Consider the following 12,869-nt stretch of genomic DNA (forward strand, 5'->3'; position numbering starts at 1 on the left):
TTTTTTAAAGATGGAAAGTGGTATTTCTGCCAAAAATTACAACACATTATTAACTCATTACTAAATAAATAATGACATTTATCCAAATGTTAAACATTTATGAGTTGGCATATGCTTTTATATATTGCAAAGTGATTTACTGTGAATTTGTGTTATACATTTGATATTTAATTAATTTAATGCATGTTTAACTTGTATTTATTTTACATACATTTTTTAGGTTTTTTTAAGTTTTTATTAGTTGTATTTTATAATAAATATTGTTTTTATTAAAGGTTTCTTTGCAATTTAACTTTATTTCAAAGTAAGGGTAACAACTTGTATGTAAACTGGTAGACATACAAGGTGCGTCTCGATTCATAGGCTGTGTCCTCCGGAGGTTGAATTTGTGGACTGCAAACGTCACTGAGATTGTCTCATTCCAGTAAAAAAAGAAAACATAAAATTAACATTTATTTATCTTAAGATGTAATCATTGTAGTTCTATTCTTACCTTAAAATGTTACGGTTGCTTTTCTGAAATAAAACCTGAAATATTAAAACTCGATGACGTATGCGCCCGAAAGATGCAACCTCCAAAGGAAGCAGCCTTTGAATTGAGACGCAGTGACAGTATATCTCATGAACCCCCTGCAAGTTTGCGAATCCCGTTGGGAAACCGTCTAGATAGTTAGAAGATAAAAACTTAAATGGACTATAAGTCTGTACAAGATGTACAGTCACTGTCTTTTTTATAATATGCAAAAAAGCAATGAAAGTTAAGGAATGAGAAGAAATGGAATCACATTTACATTTAGTAATTTAGCAGACGCTTTTATCCATAGCGACTTACAGAAGAGGGAATCAATGGAAGCAATTGGAACAATATAAGGACAACAAAAAGCATAAGTGCAATAAAAGAAAACTGGTCTCATTTAGTCTATCACAGTATACAGAGCTGAGTTTTTTTTTTATGAGTAGAAAATCAGAACAAGCTTTAAAGGTGTCATACATTCTGACTTCTTTACAATGTTAAACGTGCTGTCTTCTCATGCTTAACATTGTCAACTTGTCAAAAAACGAGTTGGGCGTATAACATAGTATTTCTGTGCTCAATACACTCTCCAGTGATCATACAGGTTTCGGAAAGTTTTTTTCGAACATATAAAACTGTTTTGTAACAATTTTTCTTTGTCCTTATTGGACAATTCTTCTGGAAAAGCACACGATACGTCCAAGCGGAAGTACGAAGAGCAGGAGAAGAAGCATGCGCAGCATCACTTTCACTTGTGTGCAGGAGAGAGAGAGAGCATATGTTCGCGAAGTTCAGGTGTATGTTTGGCACTGCATTTGGGTAGTGAATGTTATATGAACGTTGGATATAACGCTGGATTTGAAGATCATTTGAGACTGATATATGAGCCATCCCAGCGCTAAAAGATGCCAGACATGAACCGCATGTGGTGAGTGAAACTGATGTCTATGTTTTGTTGACAATGTGCTTTAGTTCAGCCTACCCCTCCCCTCCGCATGCACAGTATGATTTCGGAAGTAATTGTACAGCTGTATTGTTTATGAATGTGATCAAACTAAATGCTTTTCCGAGATACGAAGTATGCAATACTACTCTATAGGTACTCACGATTAAAATGAGATTGGCAGAAACCCTGTGTGTTAGGGCCGCTTTAACTTTAAGGCTAATCATCTGAGATGAAAATATCATGTGATATTGAATGGAGAACATACACTCAACTCAACTAGTAAAACATCCGCTATAATAATATATATTTCATTAGCTACTTTTGAAGAATAGTTAGTCATGTTAGATGTTTGTGTAGTATCCAATATAAACTTGAATCTTGAATAAAAAACTTCACAGCAACTGTTGTCCCTTTGTCTTCTTTTAATCTACTGTTTCGCCAATCCCTTCTCCCTCATTTAATCATCGTCTCTTTCCTCCTCTCTCTCAATCTTTCGTTTTTCTCATTCTCTCTGATGAATGGTTGTGCTCTGAATATGGACACCGCGCTAACTGGCCCATCCATCCATCCATTTATTTATCATTACACTTAATGAACGTTTAAGACTTATAGCTACACCAGCAGTACTCAAGGTTTGAGAAGCCATCCAGGCCGAATAAAGTACAGACCCTTCCACCCCGGTTGCTGGTTAAAGTACTGTATTTGTCAGTCAGGCAGAGGCGTGGCCATTTCAAAATGGATTACAACTGAGCAGAAGTGGTCACGTTCACAGTCTAAAAGGCTTTTATAAGCCCGGAGGGATTTTTCAGATAATAAACGACTTCCTCCTCTAAGAGACATAAGTCGGTACAAGTCAATGTGCTTCCTGGTTAAAAAGAAATTTTACATATCACGGCAATGGGTGTTACATGTACGACTCAACGGAGAGAAAGTTTTCAGGGCGAATGACTTTCTGCTCAAGGACTAAAGTGATTTAGAATTACTTGACAAAATGGAGTAGGGAATGTGTCAGCACTCAATATGACTGATAAGGATCTTGACAGCTCCCGATTCTGAACGCACATGCTGTAAAATATTATTAGGGTGAAAAATCACATTGCATTGATCTAGCTATAAATCACAGGAATAGATTTTTAGAGTAATTTAAGTTTAGTACACTACTTAGTAGCACTGCTTTATGAGGTCCTGTATTGAAACTAATAGGCAAGGTCAAAAACATGGCCTGTTTTTTTCTTGGTAACTTTCATTGAACATACTTTACAATATTAAAAATATAGATACAGCCGCAGAGAGGTTATTCCACCATATATTCATTTTTAAACTAAATCTAAAATAAATGTGAAAACGTAGTTTTCAAGATCTGCAAACATTGCATTGTTTGTCATATTCACCACTTTGCACAGTAAAAAAAACTATATTTTCTTTTGGAATTTGGAAGAAATTACTAGTTTACAGAACGAAACAAAATTATTTTACATTTTTATAACGTTATAATAATTTTACTTAAATAGTAAATTGATAAAACCTGAAAAAAATCTGAAATGGTCTCTTTATTTTTCCTCGGGTGTACAGGAATAATTTACCCAAAACATGTTGACCCTCATCCAAACCTGTTTGAGAAAAGTAAAAATTGTTCACCGTAAATAGTGGCCGAAGGCTTTTGGGGATTGTACTTTTGTAAAAATTTAAATGTACCTTTATACTACAGAAAGGGAAAGAAATTTTGCTTCATAGATAGAAACATCAAAAGTAATTGTGTGAGTCTCAGGTGGTCCACAATACCAGCTAAGGGATAAGCAGTTTTTCAGAACGCTGACTTTCAGTAAATTCTCTCTGTAAAATAAATAAAGTACTTACGCCTTTATCCTATTAGGATTTTAGTCATTTGACCATTACAAACTACGTCGCTGCCATTAACGTGTTTTACAGTTCTGAGGTCAAGATGTGCTCTTATTGTATTGCTCATTCACCATTCAGCAAAGTTATGGAAGACCAGCCCGAGTCCAAAGTGAACCTTGAATAATATATTCACAAACACATAATGACCATCAAAGCAGAAAATCACATCGAATACAAAGGCTGGCCAAAAATAGACATACAGATAGAGGCTTCAATGAAAGCACGGTGACTAACTGTTCTGGCTGTTCTCGGGTCAGCGGAGGCTTTATGTTTAGGAACACTCTTATATATAGACACAAGTGAATTCTCAATAAGCAACCCCGTTATTCCCTCCAATTAAAACTAAATCTGCCTTTTTCGACCTCTAACTTTAGGATTTGAGACAGAAAAGTTAAGAAAGGGCAGCAGATGTTTGTTGCTCGTGTTGCTCGTGGGTGAAAATGTTAATGTGGCCATAATAGTTTCAGAAATAGAATTAAATTCATCCATCACTGCTGTGCCGGTGTGCGATAAGCACATTTCTCTAAGGCAGCATTGAATAATCGTCACCCACACCTGATGTGCAACATTGGTGAAATTCTTCCAATCCTTAAGTCCATTTTTTAGTCAAGGAGTAGAAAGCTAGAAGTGAAAGTGAAGTGTTTAATTTCTGCTAGCATTAGTTAGGCCAGATTTTAAAGACAAGACCAATTTTAATACGACACAATGTTTGCGCTCTTAGGCAATTTCACCTTCCCAAAAGGTAGTTAAAGGGAATATTAGTACAGCATATGCTTATAGTCAAGTATTATGGATCTCTCCCTTCTGTTTTCATCTCAGGAGCGAAAGATAAAATGAATCTTTTCACACAGGTCCAGGGCTGTATATTTTGGGCACAAACTTTAAACAACAGACCCCTTGACCTTAACTTCATCTCATAGGACCTCCTGGAAAATAGATATGTAAGTATGTGTTTCTCCTTTTGGTTTTCTATATTTGAGAATGGGGTCAGAGGGTCACTGGTTGCAAACAGCGTAATAACACAATTGCTCCGAGTGTCAGACTATCCAGTGAAAAGCGGTTTTCTTCACTTTGGAATGGTGGATTGTTTTTAAAGGCTATACGCTGCTCATATTACAATACAATGACAGGAGTGACCACAGCTGTCAAACTGAAAACAGGACAAAAAAGCACGTTTTCTGAAGCCGAACTTGTGGTTATTCATAAATAAGGTAAATATTTATGTTTTGCTATGTGACAATAGTGCAGTTAAACTTTTACCATCATTCTTTATTACTTTTATTTTTGTGCTAGCAGTACATTTTTTTTTTTCAATAATAATTATTTATATTTAATTATAATTCTTTAAATTATAATTCAATCAAAAATGCACAGAATGTGTAGAATAATAAATCAAACCACAAAATAAAAAGTCTTTAAAATTGGTCATTTTGTCATAATCATAAGAAATATTAATAAATATTGAATTATTCATGAAAAGTAATTGCATTTTCTTTCCGTTCCCCACAAAAAGCTATTGTCTGACTTTAGAGGAAATTTCATAGACATTTTCGGGTTTTATTTTGTGTTTCTTTAAAGCTTGACAGCTGTGGTCAAGAAGTGTATTTCACACATTGTGAAAAAACTATTTAATTCCCTTTTTTTAATGACAAGTGATATGATAATTGTTTGCATTGAACTATAAAACTGCATTGAGTTATATAAGATTCATTTTACATACTGTTGATGCATGTATCCAGGTGCAGCATTCATGAGGTTGTTTATCACATACGTGGCATGATAAATGCAGGCGAGGCCGCTTTTATGTTTGCGGTCCTCAAAGCAGGACTGGGACATGGTAAACAGAGTCTGCTGCCAAACAGGCACCCAGAAACCCATCTCTCTAAAAAACAGACGTATGGTCTAAAGATAAAACACCCAGCTCTCTCTCACTTCACGGTCCGTGTCTGCATCGCCCTCCTCTCCGACTGTCATCTCCTCTCAATCCCACCATGAATTCAAAGGTTGTGCACAATGCAAACTGTCAGCCTTAAATGTGGGAAAGTTTCTCATAGTAATGGTTTTTAGCTCACAATGAGAAATGGATTTGAATAATAGAATGAACCCAGAACGTCCAAGCTAATTATTTGGTGACTCTATAAGAAAAGCTAAAGAAATTCACAGTGGATTCTGCTAATTCTGCTTTCATACCTCTAAAATGGAAAGCAGTGGGAGGATTAAAACAGCTGGACACTTTGAAGTACTTCAACAAACGTCTTTAACCAAGAAACAGTCTCTGATTCACAAAGAGTGCTAATGTGAAGCTAAATCTCCCTCATTTACTCAAATACAACACAAACCGAAAGAGAGATGTGACAGTCTTACACACGCATACACACACACACTGGAGACATTCCATAGACTTCAATTGTTCTTGTACACAGCTTGTTATAAATACTACAACCGAACCATAAAATACAACGTTTTGCATTTTTATAACATTAAAAAAACGATTTCCTGTATTTTTATATTTATATATATATATTTACAAATGAGCACGTCCCCAATAGAAGGTTTATCCCCAACCTGTAGTGGGTACACATAACCACCCACCGACACCCTAACAAAGCATGCCAGAGTGCATCTCATGAGGGTGGTTAAGATAATACCCAGAGTTCAAAGCATGATTACTATAAAGAAGCTAAAATATACGATTTTTGTCAGTGCGCAATTCTGAAACTCGCACTTCATTGTTTTGATGATTTAGACTATTATTCTAAAATGTGGAAAATAGTTAAATGACTACAGAAGAACCGGTGTCTCAAAACCTTTGAAAGCAAGCACAGATAAACCAAATGACAATAGAGAGAAAAATCAAGAATAATATGAAAATAATACTTTTAAAGATTGGACAGAGAAACGTGGACCTGGATGGAGTTTGAAATGTTTGTGTTTCTATTAAAGCAGATGATTGTGAGTGCAAGCAAACTGTATACTGTAACCATAGCATCATGAAAATAAAATAAAAAGTTGTACCTTCAGCCCCCCGCACTCTGCGGCAGACCCCCGGTCCACTCCTGTGATGTAGATGCCCAAAGAATATTCGGCCCCCCCACGAATCATAAGACCCAAAGAACGGCCATCATCCAACACCAGATTCACCTGTTAAGGAGATAATAAGAGCCACGAGATGACTGAATGATACTTAGTCAGCAAATGAATACAAGAGTGTGCATCCATTAGTGAGGTGGCATCTGTTTTCAATTCACATAAGCATGCCCTGTAAGCCGAATCACCAAAACATTACGGTTACATCCGAGATTAAAATATATCCCCAGCGCAAATGTGTTGTTAAAATTCAGCACTCACACAGAGCGCAGCTATTACAGCGTCTTAGCCCCATAATTCCTTACTCTGACAACCCATACAAGGTTTTGCTGAAACAGCAAAACGACAAAATGTTACTCACCCTCGACCTCCTCAACACCCACCGCAGAAAGCAACAATAGTCCTGTGATTACCCTGCATCGTAGAAACCCCAAAGAGCCAATCAAACAGCTCCGTCCTTGAGGTCGCCGAAGCCCCTATGCACTCTGGGATATAAAAGCACCGGCCGCCCACCAGCATGCTGCTTAAAGGTTACCACTAGCCATCCCTGAAAGGTCAGCGTGGCGTAGGGCCGTACTGCATTTGCTGTGTGTCATTGTTCATAATGCCACACATTTATAAACGTCAGCGCTGTGAACAGGTCTTTTTATATATTCTGCTATGTTTAGTTTTAAAGCGTGCTGGCAGCTGCACAGGTGACGGCTTCGGAAGGCACTTACTGGAAGTTCTGTTCAGCACCCAGGAATTTGTCCGAATTACCCAGCGAATTGCTTTGCCACGATGTGGGAGCGAGGAAACAAGGCCGTAAATCAGGGCAGAGCGGTTTTGCTGCGCTGTGCATTACCGAATGCTGCCGGCGTGCTCCGCTAGCATGACGCATCCACCTTCTGCCGGCCCGCGAAAGAGCGTACGCTTTCCAATAGCCTTGGCAGATTTACACCTGGGTGAACGAGTCATGAAACTCTCCCTATAATCACATTTTTGCGAATTTTGTCACGTAAGAACAAAGGAAAAAATGGAATGAGGAATAGCGGGGGATCAAATACGAGAAACGGGCTGTGCTCAGGACTGTGACGGTATGAATGTAATGAATGATTAATAAAGAGAGGAAAAGGTTCTCGCATTTAAAAGGAGGCTGAATTTGTTTCCTGTGGACTAAAACAACGCATTAATTGATTGAATAATTTTTCCGAGCGCTTATAGGACCTTAGGCAAATGGAAAATAAAAAGTATTTTTTTAACACTTTCATTTCTTTATTTTTTCTTTCATTTGAATTGTTTAAAATTCATAACGGAGCACTTGCGTGCGACTGCAGACATCTCGGTTCGTTCAGGTCTGATGGAGGCTGAGTAACGGTGGCGCAGACCGCCTCTTAATGTTTCATACATATTCAATAATCGTCTGATTAAACACCTAGACCACAACATTAATCCTCTGGTTTGGATTTGCTCGTTTAAGACGGCATTGTTCTAAATTTATACTAGATCAGAATGAAAAAAGCATCGGCTCACAACAACATCAAACACCAAGGCTTTATCTGCCGAGTACACATTGTGCACATATTTACCAGATAGATTTTTGAAAAATGCAAATAGAGGGCACGTGCAACAAAGATATGCACACATTTTAATATTTCTGGAAAAGAGTCATTTAACATTTAGAGTTGAAAAGACAAAAACTTAGCTTATGACATCCCTTACATGATTCAAAACAACAACATATTGGCTCTACTTCTAAAGGCCTGTTCACACCAAGAATAATAGCGATAATAAGTATAAAACTATAAAAAAAGTATAATAATGAACGAAGAGAATGGCAGCGTCTACACCACAATAACGAAACACAGGAACGATATCCTTGGCATCCCATTTTCTACACTCTTAAATATTTATGCTTCAAGACGTCATAGAATTGTCTGAATGGTTCCATAAAGAATTTGAAAAAAGTAGAACTTACAAGAACCTTTGGTTCTTCTATAGAATCTCTGTGAAGAACGCTTTGTTAAATATAAGACGGAAGTTAAAGTTTCCTATAAATTCAACCCATCCAAAATGATACCAAGTGAGACAACGAAATCATAGTCTCAAAGAACTAATCAGGTAAAACTTTATGCAGCTTATAAATCTCTGTCTTAAAAACGCTCTATTGTCCATTAGCTCTCGCAAATGATCACAGATAGTTTCGCTCAGAGATTTATTCATTTGACAGTGGATAAATGATGACTTATAGAAAGGGGCAGCAGTCCAATGGCACTCTGATCTCAAAGACGTTTTCATCAGCTGGCACGGATAAGACGGAGAGCCTCGGTTTATGGAAATAAGATCATACACTGCATTTCATGAAAGACAAGGCTAATCTTTCATCTGCACCCCTCTTACGCACCAATGAAATCTCATCTCCTTAATGACAAAACACTCAACCTATACCAAAGCAGAGCTCTTCAACTTCACAAGAACTCCAAATCGCCGTCCGTAATTAAAGCTGATGAGCTGTAAACAAAACAAACTTCTACGTTGAGTGTTTAAAAACTCTTTAGGATTTTCTTGCATTATAAGAGCTAAATTACTAATCGTGGCCCAGGGGAAAAAATACGCTTAATTATAAAAAGTACTTAATTATAAGAAGTACTCAGCGTTATTAAGTGAATTTCTTCTGCAAAACACAAAAGAAGATACTTTGAAGAATGCCAATAACCAAAAGTTTAACGTATAAACGTATACATTTATAAAATGTGAATCGTACAAAATCATAGGATTATTAGAAAAAAGCGATACTGAAGCCCCTCCCATAAGCCCACCCCTATACCTTACGTCAATGACATAAAAGCAAATTGTACTAACACGAATAAGATTGTACAAATTTATGCAAAAATATGTACAAATTTCCATCAGACTGGAATTACTGTATAAATGTGTTCCCCCTTGAATGTGAGACTTTCTTCTAGTTTTATATATAGCTTTAACTATAGTAAATCAACAGTGTGCTTCAATATTGAATTGAAAATCCTAAACATCAACCATATAGCACATGTGGGACACTTGCTGCTCATTAATAAATCACACAAGGCCCTTCTTCACCTTCTTCTCATCTCCGTCCTGCAGAAGCTGCATGTGGCTGCGACCCTGACTGTTGGACCGGCGCAGTGTGGCGCTGCGATGCTCCTCCAGCAGGTCAGGAGGTGGTGACACGCTGCGGCCCAGCGGATCAACCCAAGTGTAGACGTGATTTGTGACATAGCCCCCAGGAATCCGCCCAACGGATCGCACCGACATGCAGAGCTTTTTGCTTCCCTTCAGCACCTGAGTGAGAGAGAAGAGTTACAGTCAGTCATCGATGTCTGCTGAGTGATTTATTTGATAATGTTAACTGTTACAAATGATGACGTGCTTTATCACCCATGCAGATGTGTTAACTATTCGGCTGCACTTACAACAATTTAAAAATAAAGATGTTACTCAAAACATGTGCTTGTAGTTTATCTGGTTGGTGGTTAAGGGTGGATCCAGGTCAATCTGATATTTACTAGCGAGAAACCAGTCAGCTCCATAACACAGCTACCAGTTTACTTAACAACAAGCTTTTATTTTAATGCCAGACAAAAAAATGTAAAACTTCAATCGGTCTATTTACTGAATTGGTAACATATGACAACCTTTTTTTTATCTTTAATTCTTTTCATTTCTATTTATGAAGTGCTCTTCACACTTATGTAAAGCTAGTTTACGGATCTGTTTCCATAATTTATTGAGGTTTTTACAGATATATGCCACATATTCTATGCCCTTACTCTATATAAAAGTTAAAATTAAATTAAATATAAAATAAAATAAACCCTAACAATATCATTTTTCACAAACAGCTGTTCAAAAACCCTTTACATTAAACTACTAAACCATTATTGAAACATTAAAACAGATGCATTACCACAATACTATCAGAGTTATAATATAATATAAATACACAGAGTAAATGAGTCTTTGAATCCTTCAAACAAACAGACGCACGGGTCGATCTCTTCTTAGACATTACGAGACTGATGGAGGAACATGACGATGAACTAACAGCTCCCGTGGTGTTTGGCTCATTGGTCTCCGATAGCCTGCTGTGCTCACTATCATTGTGCAGATCAAGTGTAGTGCCGATCTCACCACGGGATGCGACAGTTTCAGTGTGAGATTGAGTGTGAAATGACACTGTTCTCACATCTAAAACACAAACGTGCAGCTACGGCACGCTGGCACTAAACACTCGCATCTCACCGCTGCCCCAGCCCTCACACTGTTGGGCTCATCTCACAAAACTTCTGGCTTCCCAAAATCTACTTCCCATGCAGCTCAGACTTCAACCCATCCTCCGGCGTTTATTTCTACGTTGTGCGTCTCTGACCTACTTTTTCCAAATGTTTATCGAGTTCTTTGAGTGCAAACTATTGCAGTCTAGATTGGAAGTGTAAAAAAATAAAGGCTTATTTGTGAGTCATTCCCCAAAACAGCGACCGTCAAACAGAAACATCAACAAGAGCTTCTTCATCGCTAATCCTAGAAAACGTTTCAAAGCCCGAAGTTTGGATTTATTTCGGACTTAATCTGCTCGGCAAGCATCTGGTTTGGTCTCTTGCATGGGACAGGATTTTCAGCGTTATTTACCGTGGTGGGGATGGAGGGATGATGGAGGAGAGACAAAATGCAGGCAGATTGGAATGAGAGTAAAACGAAACATGAGAGAGGGAAGATGAAAGAGAAAATGAATAGAATGAGGGTCAAGAGGTAAATAAAACAGCTCTGGACCTGCCGTGAATACTAAGAAATGAAAGGCAGCCTGGCAGTGTGGATCTAAATGCACCATCTCTGTTCTAAAGTGCTGAGTGTCACACTGTCTGATGGAGTGTGTCAACAAGAGAGAGAGAGACGGAGAGAGAGAGAGAGAGAGAAAGAAAGAGAGAGAGAGAGAGCGAGAGAAGGAAGGGGAAATGGAGGCGTGAGATTGCACCCTATACAATGTCACCTTAGGAAAGCAAATAATGCAGTGTGTGAAAAAAAAATAGGAAAAGCCCACCAAAAGATGTGAAGGACGTAATAAAAGAAAATTTGATATTTAGAGAAACGTAAGATATTCTGTGTTTCATTTATCTTGAACACCAAACCGAAATACACCACAAAGTAAGTTTAAACAGGTCAACTGTGCTCAAATACCACTCCCCCCTAAATGCTTCAAGTAAAGTACCAGCATTCATTTCACTATATCTGCAATTTAAAGAGTCAATTCAGGTGTCTGGATTGCATTAGCGGTGTGATGCTGTACAGTCTCTGTAAAGTATAACAGATCTCAGCTGTCTGCTCCATCCTCCACAACCTACAGCAGCATTACCGACCTGCAAGATAAGGAATTACACCACGCAAACTGATTACATGATTTACATAACTCTTACGGTGCCAGAATAGCAACCTTAAAGTCAACATGTAATCGCATTCACACCTCATTTCTCTCCCTTAATATGATGCGTTTCAGAGTGAAATGGGTTATTCAATGTGGGAAAATACTGTGGGACTGATTGTGTCGTAAAACGTGAGAGTTATATACAAAATTGGACCCAGAATAGCTATGAGGCTATCGCTTCATACTATCTAATAGCCTGTGTGGCCTAGATGACATCAGCTGAAAAAGGAAAGTCTTTTCAGTGGCAGAGCAAACTGTGCACAAGTAGATTGTAAAACAATTTTAGAAACATTATATTGTTACATCAAATAACATGCAGAGCTATTGAAGTAAATCGAATAAATAGTTCACTCTCAAAATAACAATTATGTCATTGTTTACGCACCCTTTATCAATTCAAACCTGTATGACTTTTTTAGCATGAACGCACAAAACAGGTGTTTTTAAAGAGTACATAACATGAGATCACGAAAAAGACATTTCATGCAGCGTGTCGCCGTGTTTGAAAGTAAGCAGTCTGCCAAGTTGTAAATCCGAAAGTGAATGAATAACAAAGTTATTGGCTTTTAAAAAATTGAATCAGGCAAACGAGTCGTCCCTAGTCCGATTCGCGAACCGCTGCGGATTTACGTCACTACATATAGTCCCCGCCTACGTTTTGCTAGGACTGCCCACGAAAACTTCACTTTTCTCCCCCAAATGGGGCTCATTCGCTGTACACCAACCACAGCAGACAAGACTATCGGACCAATCACATCAGACTAGGCTCGCGGAAAGGATTAGACAGATGAATTGCGGAACGAATCATTTGAGAGACAGTCAAGAAGTAAGGTAAGAATTACTGCCTATATTATGACAAAATATTTTTTTTACACCTATGTACATAACTTGCTGTTGGACACTCCATTAACCAAAGTAGGACGTTAAAAATCCCCAGTTATGTACTCTTTAAAAATGTTGGTAACTGAAAACCGTTGGTCCTCATT

The 12,869-nt window shown here is 37.8% G+C and overlaps 1 protein-coding gene across 1 annotated transcript in view; it reads right to left on the reverse strand.

Moving 5' to 3' along the window:
• The window catches only part of whrna (whirlin a), a 65,264-nt gene that overhangs the window by 26,137 nt on the left and 26,258 nt on the right, over positions 1-12,869 (reverse strand). The window contains exons 2-3 of the mRNA XM_056731496.1: positions 9,525-9,746; positions 6,375-6,500 (exon numbers count right to left, since the gene is read on the reverse strand). Coding sequence (XP_056587474.1) covers positions 6,375-6,500; positions 9,525-9,746 — 348 coding nt within the window. The remainder of the gene's footprint in view (positions 1-6,374; positions 6,501-9,524; positions 9,747-12,869) is intronic.

The sequence above is a fragment of the Triplophysa dalaica genome, chromosome 19 (assembly GCF_015846415.1).
Source record: "Triplophysa dalaica isolate WHDGS20190420 chromosome 19, ASM1584641v1, whole genome shotgun sequence".
In the NCBI taxonomy this organism is placed as follows: domain Eukaryota; kingdom Metazoa; phylum Chordata; class Actinopteri; order Cypriniformes; family Nemacheilidae; genus Triplophysa; species Triplophysa dalaica.